At 39.8% G+C, this 18,982-nt stretch overlaps 2 protein-coding genes across 3 annotated transcripts; both read right to left on the bottom strand.

The window, feature by feature from the left end:
* Positions 1-48: 48 nt before the first annotated feature.
* LOC106929210 (uncharacterized) lies at positions 49-6,339 on the bottom strand. Of its 2 annotated transcripts, XM_015005940.2 has the most exons (12): positions 6,211-6,339; positions 6,039-6,126; positions 5,634-5,719; positions 5,042-5,135; positions 4,446-4,878; positions 4,231-4,303; positions 3,505-3,571; positions 1,607-1,754; positions 1,434-1,494; positions 1,218-1,348; positions 1,024-1,113; positions 49-185 (listed from the first exon to the last, which is right to left on the bottom strand). In XM_015005940.2, exons 2-12 carry the CDS (start codon positions 6,119-6,121, stop codon positions 165-167), a joined length of 1,287 nt encoding a protein of 428 aa, XP_014861426.2. In that variant the 5' UTR covers positions 6,122-6,126; positions 6,211-6,339; the 3' UTR covers positions 49-164. The 2 variants fall into 2 exon arrangements, with proteins under 2 accessions (XP_014861426.2, XP_014861427.2); XM_015005941.2 differs by lacking the exon at positions 6,211-6,339 and having other exon boundaries at positions 5,042-5,132; positions 6,039-6,204.
* Positions 6,340-8,037: 1,698 nt separating this feature from the next.
* Positions 8,038-18,728, bottom strand: lrrc8da (leucine rich repeat containing 8 VRAC subunit Da). The gene is made up of 2 exons (XM_015005939.2): positions 18,406-18,728; positions 8,038-13,426 (listed from the first exon to the last, which is right to left on the bottom strand). The coding sequence occupies exon 2, from the start codon at positions 13,422-13,424 to the stop codon at positions 10,899-10,901; it is 2,526 nt and encodes an 841-aa protein (XP_014861425.1). The 5' UTR covers positions 13,425-13,426; positions 18,406-18,728; the 3' UTR covers positions 8,038-10,898.
* Positions 18,729-18,982: the final 254 nt, after the last annotated feature.

The following is an 18,982-nucleotide window of genomic DNA, read 5'->3' as shown; positions in this document are numbered from 1 at the left end:
CTGATGACTTTTTCTAATAATTTCTGTTATGAATAAATAAAGAAAATGTAGAAAAATGACAGTATTTTATTGAGATTATGACATGTGGAAGTGATATTGATGGGATGACGTTCTGTGGAGTTGAGTGTTCTTCAGCTGAGGAGATCCTTAACCATGGAGTGATTTCATTCAAACGGGCAGGCTCCCTGAAACAACACCAACAGTTCAGTTGTTAGATTTAGTACAGTACTGATGACATGAACATCATTATGTGTCTGTGATCCATACAGGACCCTTCAAACAAGCTGCTGAGTTTCATCACAGCTGAATAAACTGAAACATACTTCAGACTTATTCTTTTATCCCATAAAACATTTATGTTCTGACACTTTGCAATGTTAAGGCTAAGGAGATCTACTGTATATTATTAAAGACTAATAAATTAAGAAGTTTCTTATTTTTACTCGAGGGTAAAAAAAAATAATTACAATCTAAAAACTACATTTTTCAGATTGGGGGTGCATGTGTGCTAGCTTTCTATATCCTTGTGGGGACCTGTTTCTGTCTACAATGTGGGGTTGTGGGGACCAAAGCTCCCTATGGGGACATTTTCTTGGTCCCCATGAGGGGAAATACTGTCTTTGGATTAGGGGTTTGGTATGTGATGTTACGGTTCGGGTTAGGCTGTAGAAAATGAATCTAAGTCAATGTAAAGTCCCCACAAGACATGAAAACACAACTGTGTGTCTATCATGGGGAGGGGGCTGCTCTGTGAGGCAGAAGCCAGGAAACTTCAGCTCTGAGGAGGAGCTGCACCTTGAAGGCGGAGCTATGTCCACCTGGGCATTTTGCACAGCTGAATGGTTGCCAAGGAGATTAAAGGATTTCTCAAACATGTATGAAAGAATCAAGGCAACACTCCAGGTATTTTTTTGATGAGGGAATAATAATGTAAGATAAGGTAAAACTCAAAAGTCAATTTTACATATATTTTATAAATATTTTCAATTCTACCCCTCTAATAAGCTGGGCTGGTCTAAATACCTTTAGGAAGAGTTCAAACTGCGGCTGCAGCTTCTTGAGCATGGCTTCTGCTTTGCTGAGGCAGGAAAGTCTCTGCTGAACTTCAAACCCCTGATGGGAAACAAAATAATCAGCCAGTGGAAAACCTTGGAGACGTTGAAACCAGCTGGTGTTGCTGGATGTGTCGGCAGGGGCTGGTCAGTCAGTAGCCTCACCTTGGTGTTGGTCAGGTGTTCCAGTGAGGAGACGTGGGCCTGCACTTCGGCTGCAGATGTGGACACGTGAACCTTACAGGCCGCACAGTGAAGCATTTCCACCTTGGTCATGTGGTGGTTCTCCTGCAGACCTGGGGACGCCGACAACCACAACCAGATGGAGTAAGAGCGGGCCGGCTGGGTCTCATTCCTGAGACCCAGCAGTAACATGTTTACCTGGAAGTGCTTCTTCCTCTATGGCTCGGCTACAGTGCTGGCTTTTGTACACCATGATTTCCTATTGGGAGAAAAATACCTCCTACTAATCAGATTTTGTTTTTATTTTTATTTAAGACAGATATTTTGAAACTAGGGTTATTTAACATGAGGATACATGGATGTTCTCTCACCTGTAGAAATGCTATTGCCATATCGTCGTAGCTGCTGCTGCGCTGGATGTGCTCCAGAGTGTCCCAGTGGGTTCGGCTGTCCAGATGTTCCTCCAGCTCCTGAGCGTTGGACAGCTCTACGTCACAGAGGTCACAGGTGATGGGACACCTGGAACACACATGTTAAACCAGCAGGGTATCCCAAACACACCCTCACAGAAATTCAGGTAAAAAAAATCAGCAAATTTTGGCACTAATGCATAATTGTAAGTTTGTTGAAAATTTTCCGCAAAAAAATAAATAAATAAATTTTAAAAAAAAACAGTCAGACCCATTGGGGTTTAACTCTCCCGTGGTCTTAAGAGACAGGTCCACTGGACCCAGTAGGCTTTTGTGTGGGGGCTCAGAGTACGAGGTTTGTTCTGTGTGTGTGGTTTCGGGAACTGACGGTCTAAAGGGAAAACCTCCCGCCTCACGACTGGGACATTTGCCGTGCTCCTCCTGAGCATTCAGGGTAAACTGATTCTAATCCCACTTGCAGGTAGCAGTATTTCTCACTTCTACTCCGTCTTACTTAATGTCAATCTATAGTCTGTGATTAATATGGAAAGTAACAAAAATTGAGCTATTTAAAAGGGCAGTATTATGTATTTTCTAGGCGTATATTGCCATTTTATAGTGCAGTGAATTAAGTTAACTTCAGTTGTTAAAAACTGTATATATTAACAAAATTTCACTTTGTTATTTAATACTTGAAATTGGGCTTCTGTCTCTTTAAAAACTCCTGCTCTTTCTCAAGCTCTGCCTTCAGGTCATCACAACATGACTTTAACAATGTTTTTACCAGTGTTACACTGGGAAGTAGCTCTGTATAATGAGCCCAGCAGGTGTTTGCTAATGGCTGCTGTCTAGTCTGAAGGAGCCAAGTGTGGGAGTCATGGGGGAGGGCATGAAGCTTGGAAACTGCGGCTCAGAGAGGAGCTGCGACTCGAAGAGTTTTAAATAAAACCCACTGCACGTCCAGAGCAATCTGACTAGGGACTACAACTCATCTGAATACAACCTAATCTCAGCACTCTTTCTCAGCCAGCTGTTCCTCTTCTGGAGGTTTTCTGGTCAGAAGAAACCAAACCAGAACTTTTTGGTCCACATAGAAACAGGCTGCGTGTGGCAGAATGCTTAGGGAGGGTTTATGGACAGATCCAGGATGAAATGGTGGTGGTCTGCCTTTGAGCAGAACAATAATTTCCATTACCACCTCCAAGTGTTTAAATGGCCCAGTCAAAGTCCAGAACTAAAACCAGTTGAGAATCCAAGATGTTTTCCAACTCTATGACTGAGCCTGAGTTATTTCACAAAGACCAAGGAGGAAAAGTTCAAATCTATTGATGTGCAAAAGTGACCTGCAACTGGAGCAAACAGAACACTTAATTTGTGAAAAGAAAAAATCTAAACCATTAAGCTTCTTCAACTCCAGTATAACAGGCCAGGGGTCTGCAACCTGAGGCTGCAGAGCCACAAATGGTTCTTTGGACCTTCCATGGATGCACAATAGAAATCTAAATTTTTAGATCTATTTTTTGTCTTTAGATTGAAAACACTTTAAGAAGAAAATGCATCTTTTCTTTTTTCTATTTCACAAAGTTTCGCATTTTTCTTTATTTCCCCAACATGAAAATAGAAATAAGACAGCAACTCTTTAAAAATGATAACAAAATTCAATTCTTATAGTAGATACTTACCATTTTTTCCAACAGATCCTGGTTAAAGGCATACTGTTGTAGGTCTAACACATGATATTCCAATCAGATGAATGGAGGTTTGTGTGGTAGTTTTTTTGTTTTTGTTTTTTATTTTGTGTTTTGGGTAGTTTTAGAGCAAACAGCTTCAATGATGACATGAACCTGCCTGGTGCTTACTTGTTCAGTTTAGCATTTTCCTCTTTAGTCCTCATGAGCTTCGGAGGAGGCGCTTCTTGGTCCAGTCCTGTTCAAACACAAACACAAAAAGTCATTACAAGCAATAACGTTTTTTGTTTTTTTTATTAAGGATGCAATTAATTATTTTAGTAGTTTATTCAATTATTGTGAGAATCAGGTAAAAAGATTAACATATTCTGATGTTTTTCATCAAACAATGCAAACAATTTATTCCCTTTTATGAAAAGGAAAATCAAAAAAATTTTTGTCTAAAATGCAACAACAGCATTTTGGGGGGAACTATTCCTCATTTGTAATAAAAACTGCGTCTGCAGCCAAATAAATCCTTCTAACATCAACATGGTATTTCTGCTTGACTTAACATCAGCACAGTGTAATGATTCATTTTGGATCAACTGATAATTGGATATCAATAGGTGCTTAAGAGATGTTTTCTTATACAGAACGAACTATGATAGGCTGAAACTCTGGCACTTGCAGAATAAGAATTTTTTTAATCTTAAATGCAAAATGTAAACATTTTTCTACTGTTTAGGCTGAATTGCTGATCTGTGTTGTTCTTTGAGCAAATGGCCTTTTTTGAGTCTGTAGCAATTAATTGATTAACAAACTAGTTGATTATTTCAAAAATTGATTCGAATCATGTCAGCTTTATTTTTCATATAATTATTTTTGGACTCATGTGCAAAGAGCTAACGAGTTCACCTCTTTCTACATATCCCAGCTGTTGATGGTCTCGCTTTAACCGAGATGGAGACACCCTGAGGGGGGCGGCCATCTACAGAGAGAGAAAAGACCAACTTGTTATTACAGCAAGAAACACACACTCTTTAGGGTAAGAATAAATGTTTATATTTAAAAAAAAGAACACGAAAAAAAAAACATGCTCTGTGAAACTTTTAGAAAACGTTAAGCGCTACCTCTCTTGGATAATCAGGAAGAGGTTTCCTCTCCCCTCCGTTGGTCCTCAGTCCCCTGAAGGATTCGGGGATAGTCTGGGAGGAGGAGCCATGACTCAGTCTGTCAGGACTGTGGATTCTTGCCTCCAAGTGTCCATTTGGGAATTCATAACCCGGACGGTCCAGTAGTTTACTCTCTGGGCTGTAAGCCCGGCTTTTAGCCAGAACATGCCCTGGACTCAGATCTCGGCTGTCTGTGGGTCTGGCTGTCTGTGGAGCCATCCGTCTTTCAAGCGGACGGTTCGCCACTGTTGACGACTCCCAGCGCCTGGCGTCTCTATTTGGAGACGGGCGCTTGCATCTCTGGCTGCTGTCCTGAACAGCAAGGGGCAGCTGTGGCATCTCAGGCTCAGAGTCTGACGACAGAGGGTCGTTGGGGTCATACAGCTCAGTCCTACGAGTAACAGGAGGAGAAACTGTGAGAATAGCTTCTAGGAGCAACCCAATTTTAACCACCAGGTGAAACAAAATGGAAGCTCTGATGCAACGATTGAGGCACAGAAGACTCGCCTTGGAAAAACATTCAACACAATTTGAACGAGTACTGCTCTCCTCACCTCGTTTCAGAACTTGGACTTTTGTCCTCAGATTTCTCATTCTGTTTGTCGATCGGCTGGAAGGAGGATTTCCATTTGTCAACAGAAGCATCTGCTGCAAAATGCAAAACAAACCTTAAAAAAGCTATTCTATAAAAACTGTCATGTGTAACTTCTTTTCTAGTCCTGCTGTAAAGCTAGCAATGACATCGAGGCTGCTTTTCATGCTGTGAAGTACAGCAGGACTAGGACTATATCTATATCTTCAAATATATGTGAACACTTTTGCATTAAAAAGAAATTAAATGAGTAAGTTGACGTTTCACTTTTTTATTATTATTATTATTTTTAAAAATCATAAGAGGTGTTGCCTTATGGGAAAAAAAATATTTTCTCCTTTATGTCTCATCATTATCCCCCAACCTTATATTTTGAATGGTCTAGGCTGGATGCCCTAAATCTTTTAAATGTTAAAATGTGTATGCATTTGAATTTTCTTAAAAATAATAATTTCTCAAACATAAGTATATATGAGATAACAGCCATGACCATGTTTAGTTTAGTTTAACCCTAACCTAATGACCGGAAAGAGCCTGAATGTACCAAGCATTACCTTCAACTTTTTGGGGCTGGGTCTTAGAAGCCATGTCCGGTGTTCCTGAAATTCGCTTCATAGCTTCTATAAAATGCTGGGGGACTCTGGAAAAGGACAGTAAACACATAAGACTGACCCTCAGGGTGCTAGGCAGAAATAACCTAACAGAAATAGGGACGGAAGCTAAGCTAGCGGGGCTAGTTTTAATTTAGCTGTACAGCAAAACAAAAGAACAAAAATGGTTAAGGAGAACCGTTTATTCTGAGCCTTACAACAAGCACCCAGCACTGATATGAAGTAAAAAAAAAACGCTGGGGGCTGGAGGGAAAAGGCCAGTGTTTACAGGAAAAGAAAGCTCGCACCCCATTAGCCAGTTAGCTAAACAAATCCCAGAAGACTGAACAGAGCTAATAGTTTGCAAACCTTGGAGCTGGAGCCGGTTTGAACCCCAACGCTGGTGGTGGAAACCTAACGGGTTCAAACGGATTTTTCTGCATGCGTCTCATTATTCCTGTAAAAAGAAATTCTCGGTGTGTTTTATCAGAAAAGGGTGTCTATGAAATAAGCCTCGCTCGCTAATAAACTGCTGTTTTACCGCATAGTCACCGACAGGTGGCTGCAAAACCCAAGCTTGATTCTGTGCCGTGCAAATCATAACCAGACAATCTGTGCCGGTGGTTGTGGAGTGACCTCAGACTAAACGCCAGGAGACATTTCTAAAACAAATCCAACCACAAGAAGAATAGAATAGAATAGAATAGAATAGAATAGTAAGGCAAAACAAATTGTTCCACAAAACAAGAAGCAAAAAAACACCAGCACACTATATATGAAAATGTAAAAAAAATATGTAAGAAAGATGTACCCGTTTACAGTTCTGAAAGGGAATAGGTTAGTAATAGTGGTGTTGGGGGAGACAGCAGTCAAAAGAGCCAAAAGGTACTTTGAATCTGACAAATGAGACTCATCAGAATTTAATTTATTGACTGTATTAAAGTATGTGGTTTCTCTTAAACTTGTCCTTTATCAAAAATATTAGTAGGGAGGTGTGTTTAGGCCATTAAATGGATGAAAGAAAGTAATTAAAACTATAGCCATAATTCATTATTACACCCTGAAAAGGAAGGGTAAAATAAATGATGTATTTGAACCTTAAGTTAATATACTAATGAGGATTCTGACTAGCTTTGTAAACAGTTAATTACTTTCATCTGGAAATGTGTACTAAATCCTAACCGGTTTGATTTGGATATGCATTCATATTTGATTCCAACCTGGGGTCTTTCAAGGACAGGTAAACAATGACTTCTTTCTCAGAAAGGTAATCTGAAATGTCTGCATAGGCCACACCGATGCTACTGTTCCACTTTAACAGGACTCACGAGATCCCACACACTGCTGATCCCTTCGTTCCTGTAAAATCCTAAACAGGTTTAGAACCATCTAATCTGGTGGGACTCATCCTGACATTGTAAGAAAATATGGATGAGTCAATTTGTTGGTAAAGGTTGGAGAAAAACGATGTGATAAACCTGAGGCCAAGTTTTGCCGTATCACTTAACTTCTGAATGTTTCATAGTGGGAGATTTTCCTTACTAGGTGCTGAGGCCGCTATAACATTTTTCACTCTTTTTCTCAGCAACACTGAAAGCACAGTCCTGAGTGGCCCTGAAGTCTACAGATTAGACAGGAAATGCAGAGGGCCTTCTAAGAAAAGTCCTGAAGGAGAAATAAGGAAAACTGACACTGATCTTTTGTCTTGTGACACAAATAAGGAATGCTGTAATAACTAAGTCAGTCGTGGATAATTAAAATTGCAAGGTCAAAATGCAGATGTGACCGCCTGGATTCACGAGTGAGAGGAAACTCAAAGCTGCATTACACAACTTTAATTGTTTTTCACATTTGTTTAAAACTGCCAATGTTGTTAGACAAATCTGTGAAAAAAAGGTGTTCTGCCAACTCTTAGTTATCTTCAGAAATAGACCTGCCACAAACAACCAATCAGAGCCAGGAGGAAGGTCTTAGTGCTGTCAATCACTCTCCTACACACTGTTCACACCCTCCCCCTTTGTCTTTGCTATGCTAAAACTAGCTTTCCACACCAGAGCCTGCCACGAATGCTCAGGCTACTTAGCGTAGCCACTGATGACAAAGTTTCCCTGCAACTGTGAGTCATTTATCCACCATTAGCAGACAACATTGACAGTTTAGACAAATGTGTAAAAAAACTTTACAATTTTTTTTTATAAAAATCTTTTACATCAATAGGTGAATGAATTTAAACCATGGCAACACAAGAGGTTTAGGAGCTAAAATAGTTTGCCTGCATATTTCAGTAAAGAGCAAATGTTCTATTCTGTCCACAACCCCATGTTGGGTACAACCCAAATGAGGAAGAGCAATAACATTCAGACAATGATGTAGATTTTCTTTTTATTGCCAAATAAAACTGCAGCATGAGATGACTAGCATGATACATGAGCTCTGAAGAACACTTAAAGGGTTACAAAGAGGTACACTTAAAGAATGAAGGCAGACATCATCAGTGACTGAGCTAATGATCATTCTCAATCACAGGCTAAAATATTTAAACACGATTTAAAAAGTTAGAGCCAACATGTTTCCCTTTTATCAGCTCTCAGTCTACACACAGTCATCAGTAAGCGACATTCATATATTTTTTTTACATCATAAAGCTTTTAGGTACAAACCACAGAGGCCTTAGTGTACAATCTCTACAACAGTGAGGTAAAGGTATTTTTCTGGTGCCGAGTTTTACATCTCTAAGGTCATTCAGTCTGCTACAGAAAATACGCATGAAGAAAATATGAGAAACCAGTTAAAAACCACCAAGACAGGAGGGCTGAGATTTTTTATTCTATTTTTTTTTCCTTTCACTTCTAGAAGAGATTTTAAAATAAAAAATGTTCTGCCAAAGCAGACAGACAAGAAAGCATTCCATTTCATTTTTGGTCTTTTGCTGTGGAGAAACAAATATAGCAGCAGTTAAGGCAAAACAAACAAACAAACAAAAAAAAAAACAAGATTATTCCCCATGGTTACAATTATACCTGAGTATCTACAAAGACTATTAAAACAAATCTACATTTAATCACTGGAGCAAATGGTTTTGGTTAAAATAGAATAACAAAGTTACATTTGTGGTTTTTTCCAATGACTTAAAGCTATGAACAAAAAAAATGAAATGAGTACCTTGCAAAACTATTTCCACCTTTGGAACCGCTTTACATTCCGTCACGTTACCACCAGATTCAGTGTATTCCATTAGGATTTTATGTGATGGACCAACACATAGTGCATTAAAATGAAACACGATAGGGAAATTTTTATCAGAGATTTTTTTTTATCATCAAGATAATTAACTTCTAGCAATAAAATCTAGCTGTTGGAAACCATAAAAAGAGAGATGCACAGATATGAAAATTTGGACTTAGAAGGATATTGATGTAGAAATCATCTTGTCATTATGGCCAATAACCAATATATTTCCCTGCCCTTTTGTCATGACCGAACATCACATGGCCAATCTTCCCCTCAAGAAACACACACACAAACGGCAACAAAGAAAAACATCAGTTACTGATATTGGCCCAGGTAATGCCAATATATGGTGCATCCCTAATAAAAAGCTAACACTTGGTATCCATTCATGGAGAGAAATGGTTTTACTTTCATTTGTTCTACTCTTGGTTCTATGGGAGCTTTAATAGATACAAGTAACAAAAAAAAAATAGAAGTTCTGATCACTGTTCAGCAGTAAAATCACTAGCCGGTGTACTGAAGTAACCTGATGGGACAAGTTTTAATTTTAGGTGCAGTATTTACATTTGTACAGTTCCAGCTGTATGCAGAGAAAACATTAGCACTATTAAATCTACTCCAATTAAAAATACTGCAATAAATTCTCACCACTTAAACTTTTCAAATTTTAACATCCATAGCTCATCTTCCTAAACTATAGTACATGCATGATGATACAAAACAGTCCATGATTTTCACAATCTTTCATTAAAAATCTGAAAAGGATGGCATGCGTTTGTATTCAGCTCCCTTTACTTTGATACCCCTAAATAATGTCTAATGCAACCACCTGCTTTCTGATGCCAACTAATTAACAACGTCTACCTGTAATTTTATTCAAGCATAAATGCAGGTGTTCTGTGAAGACCTCCGAGGTTTACTAGCGAATAAACAGTATCCTGGAGACCAAGGAACACAGCAGACTGGTCAGGGAGGACGATGACAAATTTAAACAGTTTCTACGTCAGTATCCTAAACTTTTAACATCTCACAGAGCTTCAGTCAATTCTTCATTTGGAAAAGAGCATGGCACAATTGCAAACCTATCTAGACATGGATTTCAACCAAAACTGACAGGAAAAGCAAGGAGTCCCAAGTTTGTTTTATTGTTGGTAATTAATCCGGAGGAAATTCTGTTGGAAATGGAAAATACTTGATCCTGGGGCAGCAAAACAATGACCTTAAGCATATTGTGTCAGGACTTGACAATGATGTTCATGCTCTGTATTTAATCTGATGTCGGCCCAGTTAAAGCCAATATATGGTGCATCCCTAATAGAACGCTCCATGACTATTTGTCATGTAAATTGCAAATGTTTACAAAAAATTCAGTCTCCTTTATCTTTTACTAAATACTCATACATTACTCTGTGTTGGTCGACCACATAAGATCTTAATATGAATTTAACAAAAAAAAAAAAAAAAAAATCTTAAAACTTTAAGAATGCTTGTCACTACACTAGCCAACAAAAATGCCTCTTTGAAGCTATATTAATCAGGGGTGCACCGATTGCAGCTTTTAGGTTGATTGCTGATTACCGATCTTTAAAAAGCTTAACTTGCTGATGCCGATCTTGGCCGATACTGATTTATGCGTCTCATATGTTGCTAAATATATAGAAAGAAAGTTGCCAAGTTGGCAACAGAGAGATGACTATTAACTGCCTGGTGGGCCAGTCTGTCAGTCAAACCTCTCAAGAGGACGGTGGTTGATTTCTAGACCTTTGCCGAGGTAGATGAGATCGACTTCACATGCAAGTGTCAGAGAATCACCGATCTCCCAAAATTAAGGAAATTAGGGCTGATTTATCGGTGCACCCCTAATGTTAATGTTAGCAACCGATTTTATCCTCTGAAATTATCAAGTAAATTAATTAATTTTTGTAAATAATAAATTTGTTTCTCCATTTCTGGAAACATTTCCAGAAATGTAGTTGTGTCTTTCAGATGGATCTTGTTTTATAAGCCACTAAAGGAAACATTTGTTTCTCTGCTGATGCTCTCTTTAACTTCCACCGGCAGGGTGTCAAAAAGATGGTCCTCCACGATGAGGCCATTCTTCCGCAGCAGCCGGCAGCTTCCCAACTGGACAGGCAGTCTGTCCAGGCAGTTCCCTCTAAGCTCCAGCTGCGTGAGCTGCACCAGTTGACCCACGGTCTCTGGCAGACTGGTGAGCGCGTTGTGACCTAGACAAAGCACCTTCAGCTTGGTGCATCTGAAGAGAGGTTTGGGCAGGGCTTCCACCTTGTTTGAGTTAATAGCCAGATGCTGGAGGTTGTTGAGGAGGCCCACATCAGGTGGAAGCACTGTGATGGAGTTGTGGGCCACATCCAAGTGTCGCAGCTTGGGAAGAGTAAACAAGGCTGAAGGAAGGGACTCCAGTTTATTGTGAGAAAGGTGGAGAGATTCCAGGGATTTGACGTGACCAATGGATGCTGGGATGGTGATGATTTTGTTGTGCCAGAGCTTTAGGCACGTCAACCTCCTGAGATGCTGGAAGCTGATTATCTCTTCTATAGTTCTGATGTTGTTGGACTTCAAGTCAAGTTCCTGCAGGTTGGTCAGACTAAAGATGGCATGAGGGATCCTTTCCAGTTCACAATTGTGCAGCTCTAGCTCGATGAGGCTCGTCATTTTCTTCAGACTGTTCAGCACCAGCAGTTTTGTCCCATCGTTGTGCACCATTAGTCGGAGGAGATGCGGGGAGAGCTCTGTGATGTTCGTCGGCATCTTCGTGAGATTGCTCTTCAGGCATAGCGTCTTCAGATGCCTCAAATCCCTCATGGACTCCAGGCCGATCATTTTGTTATTTTCTGAGTTCAAGTTCCCCATAAGGTACAGCTCTCTCAGACTCCGCAGCAAGTAGACCCAAGGCGGGATCTCGGCGACGTCCGTGAACTTGACGTGCAGGCGGCGCAGGTGATCCCGTAGGAAGGCAAAACCGGTTTGCTCCACTTTGGCCGGACAGTGGCACAGATGCAGCTCCTGCATGCTAGTCATCTGGGAAACCTTGGCGGAAAATCTCACCTCGGGAATCAGCTCCAGCTTCAGCACTTCCAGATCTGTCAGGTCAAACACAGCGTTCGGCAGGCCAGACAGCATGAAGAGGTGCAGCTCCTGTTGGTCGTGTGCATTGCGAGTGACATGCTGCTTTAGTTTTTCAAACGTCCACTCGTGATTGAGGCTGATCTCCCTCAACTTGTTTTCGCTGACCTCTGACAGGAAGATGCCAAAGCGCTTGGAGTAAAGCTGATCGTACTGGTCGACCATGTGCAGTAGAAACGCAAAGTCGTTCTTGACATCCGGAATGTCACTGAAGCTGCTCTCTTCCCTCACCTTCTCGAAGGAATACTCTTTCAGAGGGCGTCGGAACACCCAGAACAGGGAGTATAGGCATGTCATTCCATAGATTATGATCAACACTATGTATGTAAAGAGCAACTTGTGCAGCATGAAAGCCATGTTGTGTGTACAGTAGAATTTTTTATAGCCCGTTAGCTGTTCTATGTCTGGTTCACAATAATGCTTGAATTCTATTCTAACCAAGGTGGAAGTGTAGGACAGGATCAAAATAAATTTAACAGTTTTGACAGAGGTTTGAGCAACATAGAGCCTGTAAATGAAATCACTGTCTTCCACATGGGCTCGGAACTTTCGCACCTTCTCAAACAGGGCTTTGGCCTGCTCTCCATCCTTTTTATCCAGGATGGTCATGCTGCTTGGGACCTCTGCAATGGGTTTATCTGCAGAGACCTTGACCCCAAGCATTGGTGTGGATGGGTTGGTGTCTGGACTTTCATCCTTCCCCTCTAAAGACACCTGCTTTGGTCCTGAGGAACTGCCTGTCAACCTCTGTTTGTTCTCCTCAGAGTCCTCACACGCCGTTTCAGACAAAGCCTTCGTTGTCCAAGGCGACTCAAAACAACGACCCAGAATGGAGACAAAATGCTCAATCTTTGAACTTGTCTTGGGGTATTTAAACCAGAAATTGCTACTGACCATGAGAATAAGGGTGTGAATAAGTGTAAGGTATGGAAAGTATTTGGAAGACCACGGTAAGGCATCATGGTAACACATTTGGTTGATAAAGACATATTGTTGAAAGTCCAGGTTGGTTTTAACCCCTCTCGGTTCAGGTTGGGGATCTGTTTTCTGTTCTGCTGTTCCAGGCTGATGTGACGTGAGAATACCAGTGATGGCTTTGTTGGACTGCGCCGTAGTGCCTGAAGGGATTGTAGGTATAACAGGGGCTCCGGTGGGTCTTGGAGAGGATCCTTTTTGGGTGGGGTACAGATTAGCTTCCGTTTCTTCAGGACAAGGAAGGCAAGCGACATGGTCCTTGGTGATTTGCATGGTCATTGCAAATATGGCCAACATGAGCATGACCAGGCCCAGGTAGTCCATGAAGACGTCCCACCATGGCTTTAAGATGCGATACGTCGGCTGGATGTCATTCAGGGATGCAACCTCGGTGAGTGTAAACATTACTGCAATGAAAAAAAAAGAGACTTTATCTTATTTTGATCATAAAATATCTGTTTCTTCATTTAGGTAAAAATTTTACATTTCAGAATCATTGATTCAGATTGGGGATATGGATTGTAGTTGAGTTTTTTATTTTTACAAACATTGTCATATTTTAGTATGTTTATCCAAATAGTTAAAGCTAAATTAGATATTGAAAATTTGTATAAAAAACTCACAATTTGCCTTTTTTGCATTATGCAATTTATCTTTAACATTTAAATATATCTGAATTAGTAAATGTTAACTAAAAACAAGACAACTTAAGACGTTTACACCAAGGCACACAAATCCATCAATACCAATAATCTGAAAGAACAATAAACTATAAGACCAGGGCTGTCTTCACAATGCCCTGGTCACCAGTTAATTTGGAGTCAGACAGATGCAGCAGATCTAGTATCTTGATTGTTTTCTTCCTGAAATTCTTCCTAGCTTTTTTTCCCCCCTTAAAAACGTAATGTAGTAGTTTATGTGCTCGAGCTTCACACCTGGAATGATTTTTGTTGCCATTAAATGCTGTTAAATACATGTATTAACACTTAACCTTTGCCTGAGAGCAGGAAGTTTGCAAAGCCAAAGAGATGAATGGAATAAAACCACAATACCAAAGAGAAGAGGTCAAAGAGAAAACAGAGGCTGTTTGCATTGATTGTGATAATTATAGTAATAACTGCCAAATAAAGTGAAAGTAGCTTAAATTACAAACAAGGCACAGTGAAAACATTGAGAATGAGTTACAACATGTTTCTACAAACACAAAAACACCTTAATTCCCTCGTCACTGGTCATAATGTCCCGGTATAAACATTCTGAAAGCTTAGACCTGCACGTCATGACTATTCTTTTAGACACAAAAGAAGGAAGTTATTAAAAAAAATATTCAATGCAAGTTTCTGGTGAAAGCAAGCTTAAACTCTGGTCCATTTAACAGCAGAGTAAGAAAAGTGGAGTGCCACACTGTTGCTTCCTTGCCCTAGCTGCTGGAGTCTTATTTCATCTGAGCGAAACAGGCTGTAAATGAGTAACCGATGGCACCGCTGAGTAGGAGTCTGCGCCATAATTGCACTATGGTCTGCTGCACTGAACTTTCACTTCCTGTCACCAAGTTTTTCAGTCCTACTTCACAACGTTTAAGTGTTGGGTCACGATTTTGCTGAATCCAGACACGTTACAAAGTCTTACCCAAAACCCACACCCTCCACCCCAAACTCTTCTCCTCTGATCCACTCAGCCATTTGGCTCACATGTTTCATTTACTGAATGCCTGAAAGTCGATCCTAATTTAGTTATCGAGGCATGTTCACTATCCTCATAGTATTTTTCCTTTAGATTAGTTTGTGTGATTTTTTTTTATGTCAAATCAAAACTAAATTTCTCTGTAACTTTATAGTCATGTAGCTTTAATTGTATGTCTATGTAATTACCTTAACCTTAGCAAGTACAGCATTTTTTAGAGCCAACAGCTTAACGTCATGTAGCCTATAAGCTCTTCTGGATGAGTGTCGCAAATTATCATCATTCCTCTTCCACTCTGAAGACACACACAGGCTGATACATATGCTTCTAATACCAAGACTTTGGTTAGAGGTGTTCTGGCACCTCCTAGTGGTCAGACTAGACTGAATTATATGTGGCTCATGAAAGCAGCACTAGGGAGACAAAAATAAGATTTAGTTGATCATACCAACTAAATTTACCATATCTGAGGCAGGCTGGGCAATAAAAAAAAATATTTATACCAGCTGACAGATTTATTTTACGACTGATATACAGGACAGACATGATGTGAAGAAGATTATAAAAGTAAAGTAATTTGGAATTTTGGGTTTGAAGGGAATGTGGACAAGTAGCAGTAGCATAAATTTGTAATTAACACATAATTTGGGGACAGCTATAGAAACTATAAACTCTGCATGCACGTTCCATAAATAATAAATATTTTAGATTATTGACAAATAATTGTGAGTAATTAAGACTACATACATGAATACAATATTTCCTTATGGTTAAACAGGGGACGCAAGCCGACTGGAAAAGCGATGTAGTAGTAAAGCAAATGCTTTATTTGAAAAAGCAGTGGCTGTTGGAAAGCTCTTAATTCTTAAGCTCAATTTCTAATAAAGACTCCTTATTACCAAAAAGGGACAGGAGCCTCTGGGACTGTGTGACAGAGTGATTCTGTAGTGTAATAATGAAAACTGTCGTTAAAAAAAAAAAAACATTTATTCTTGTTCACAAGGGATAATAGTCCTGGGACTCCAGGAAAGGGATTTTCCAGTCAACAACAAGGGCGATGACAAAGCACTACTTGTTCTAAAACATATGTTGTAAATGTTTCAAAGACCTGCCTGCACAATAGCAGTAGCAATTAAAATATCAAAGACTGAAGTGTTTTTCCTTTGTCGCTAATTAAAATTCTACCTAAATTACAAAACTTAAAAGAACTCCTAACCGGTGCCATCAGTTAGGATGGCACCATATCTTTTCTATCTGATTAATAGATTAACACAATTAAACATAATTAAATATGAGTGACTGTAAAGAGTCAATGCAAGATAGAGGTATATTGTGTATTTTTCACTCTTCTAGGGCTTCAGAACTGTGGTTGCTGACTCAGTCAAATCCTGAATAAACTGCAGAGATCACTGATGTCAACACCTTGTTTTTTTTTTTTTTTTTTACTATGACATGTTGAAACACTTGATGCTTTCAAGACCTGTCCTCCACCACCTGAGAACAGGGGGAATTGAATTTGCCAGCAGGAGAAGTCCTGGCATTACTCTTCCTCAGGCCACATGTTGTCAGGCCTGGATATTGATTGCGAGTATAAACTGGAGCCAGACCACTAGTTTGTTTCATCCAATTTAAAGACACTGCGCAGTGGTACAAATTTATTCAAACACTGACTATAAAACATCGTGTAAAGTTGTGCAGATTTCCCCTACAAGATTTTATTTCAATAAAGTTTTTTTTAAGAAGCACACTTATAGAAAAAGATCCAAGTCTGCTTTGTGTGCATTTGAATTAATGTCATCAGAAGTACCACAAAAAAAAAGACAGATCAGCTGATTCTGCAAGCCAAAAGCTTCAACTAGCTTTGAATTAAAGTTGGACCAACCTGATACGTTTGACCCTAGTGTCCCCAAAGCCCTTAGTGAACTCAGCCAGAGACAAAGCTGAAATAAAAGTTAGCAGTTATGATCACGTTTAGAAATTAAACTAGTACCAATTTACCTTTGAATTTTTTCTTCTGATTGGTATCTAGCGTATTTGGAGGGGATGCACTGGTTGCAGTTTTCCCGCCGATCACCAACCTTTAAAAAGCTTGACTCACTGATTTCAATTTTGACTGATACTATTTTTTTTTTGTCTAAAAAGTTGATAAATATGACAACAAAGTTGCTGAGTTTCCAACAGTGCTGTGATTATTTTAATTGCACATGTGCAGACATGACCTGGTGGCTGGGTCTGCCTCTTTCTCTCTGACAGAAAGAGGCAGACCCAGCCTCTGCTGGGTCTGCCTCTTTCTCTCTGACAGCAGAGCAAAAGGGGACACTAGTTAATTTTCAGACATTGGTTGAGATAGACAAGATCAGTTGATAAAATAGGTTTCACATGATTGATCCAAACACTAATATTATAAAATTAATGTCAATTCATCTGTGAACTCCCAATAGTTACAGAATTTTCTAGAACAAGTGGCACTGCATGCAGTTAAAATTCCTACCCTAACTCCAACCCTTCAATTGCCAGGTGATGGGATTTCTTTCTAACTTCTGCACTGTAGAGCTGACTGATGGTAAAGGTATAGCTTATATTGCAGATGCATGTGGCCAACTGGTGGGATTGGCCACATGCAATCCCACCAGTTTTGAAACACTTGATGCTTCAAAAGTGTTTGAAGCATCAAAACACTTTTGTTTTGATGCTTCAATTTTTTGAAGCATCAAAAAATTGATGACTCAAATAGTCATCTATTTGAGTCTATTTGACTCAAATAGTCAAATAGACTATTTGAGTCTATTTGATTGCCCGTCAAATAGACTCAAATAGGAGTCTATTTGACGGGCAATCATTTCAGCCACATAACAAGAGCCAAACCATTCCTGCAAGAAACAAGATCTTTATATGTGACCTTTCCAGTCTGCCCTGGTCCTCTTCACAAACCCTTTGCATGCGTTTTATTGCTGCCAAATTTACAACTCAAAAGGGTTTCTTGCAGCTATACAATTAAAAGGATGGAGAAAATGGAGGCTACTAGGCTTTCCCTGGCCGATGTCAATTTTTGGTTTTCTATTATGTTCTCTGACGTAAAGTTTTTCTTCCCTAAGGAAGAGAACATTAAAATCTTTAAAATATCTCAAACAGAGAGGTTCCCTCTATCCATTTGCCCAGTAGCTGGAAGCAACAGTGCAAGTTTGTAAACTAAAATTATTGACTGAATAGATCTGACATGCTTCATGATCAACTTTCAATTCTCATTGTGTCTTAGCAAGTAGCGGGTGTGCCTAGAAAAAGGCGGAACAAGCCTTCTTGGTTAACCTCATAAGAAACAACAAAAAGACAATGATCAAAAGTGTAGCTTCCACGTGACAGTAGCGGGACAGCAAGTCAAGTTCAGAGATAAACTGTAACTTCTAAGATGGCTACCAGCGAGTGTATGCCGCTGTACATCACGAGGCATTTTTCTACACATCCTTTTCATGTCCTAAAAGAAAATTTGATTGTTTTTTCCATGCTCTGTTGATGGAAAAACTTGACCGGCCGGTTTTTGAACCCCGCAGTTTTACCCCTCACTCTGCCTCAGAAGGTCAGGTGACTTGATTAGACATGTTAAAGTGAAGCGTCACTATGTATTTTCGGCCTTAATAAATCAGTTATGTCACTGAAACATACTTTATTCAAGTTTATATGTTTTTGTAGAGGGAAATACACTTACTGCCAACGTTATCTCAGTCCAAGTGTTTCTTCCTCACTCTGCATGCCACTTTTCCAGCCGCTCCTCAGGTGCGTGGTTAACCTAATTTCTAAGCCCCGTTAATAACAGCGTTCGCAGAGGCAATGACGCCGCTGAGAGAAGCAGAGTCCTGGGGAAGGTTTCTTCGTGACCGTGGTATTTGCCTGCTGCTAGTCCTCATGCCTAGACGTACACGAGCTTCTTGTCGGTGTATTAGATAATATGAGCAGGTAGCCTGCCCAAGCAATGTATTTCTCAGAAGAAGTCTGATCCAATATGGAGCCGCGCTCAGTGCTGTTTGTGGGTTTAACAAGCCTTTCCTATTGGTCGACTAGATAAGAGCAAGTTCCAGTAGTCGCCGCCTACTAGTTATCAAATGCTGCATTTACTGACCATGGGGGGAAAAGAAGGGACAATTTCTGAACAATCATTGCAAAGCAACAAATCTCTGTGCTAAAATTAATACAACTTAAATTAAGATTACAAACATAAAATGGATAAGTGAGAGGATCCAAAATCTGTTTTAGGAAATTCGGGAAGTAGCCTATACCAGACCATG

Source organism: Poecilia mexicana, unplaced genomic scaffold, assembly GCF_051168715.1.
Source record: "Poecilia mexicana isolate PSO_F unplaced genomic scaffold, ASM5116871v1 scaffold_17, whole genome shotgun sequence".
NCBI lineage: Eukaryota > Metazoa > Chordata > Actinopteri > Cyprinodontiformes > Poeciliidae > Poecilia > Poecilia mexicana.
The sequence above is the reverse complement of the archived record's forward strand: the minus strand, read 5'-3'. Positions and strand labels throughout refer to the sequence as shown.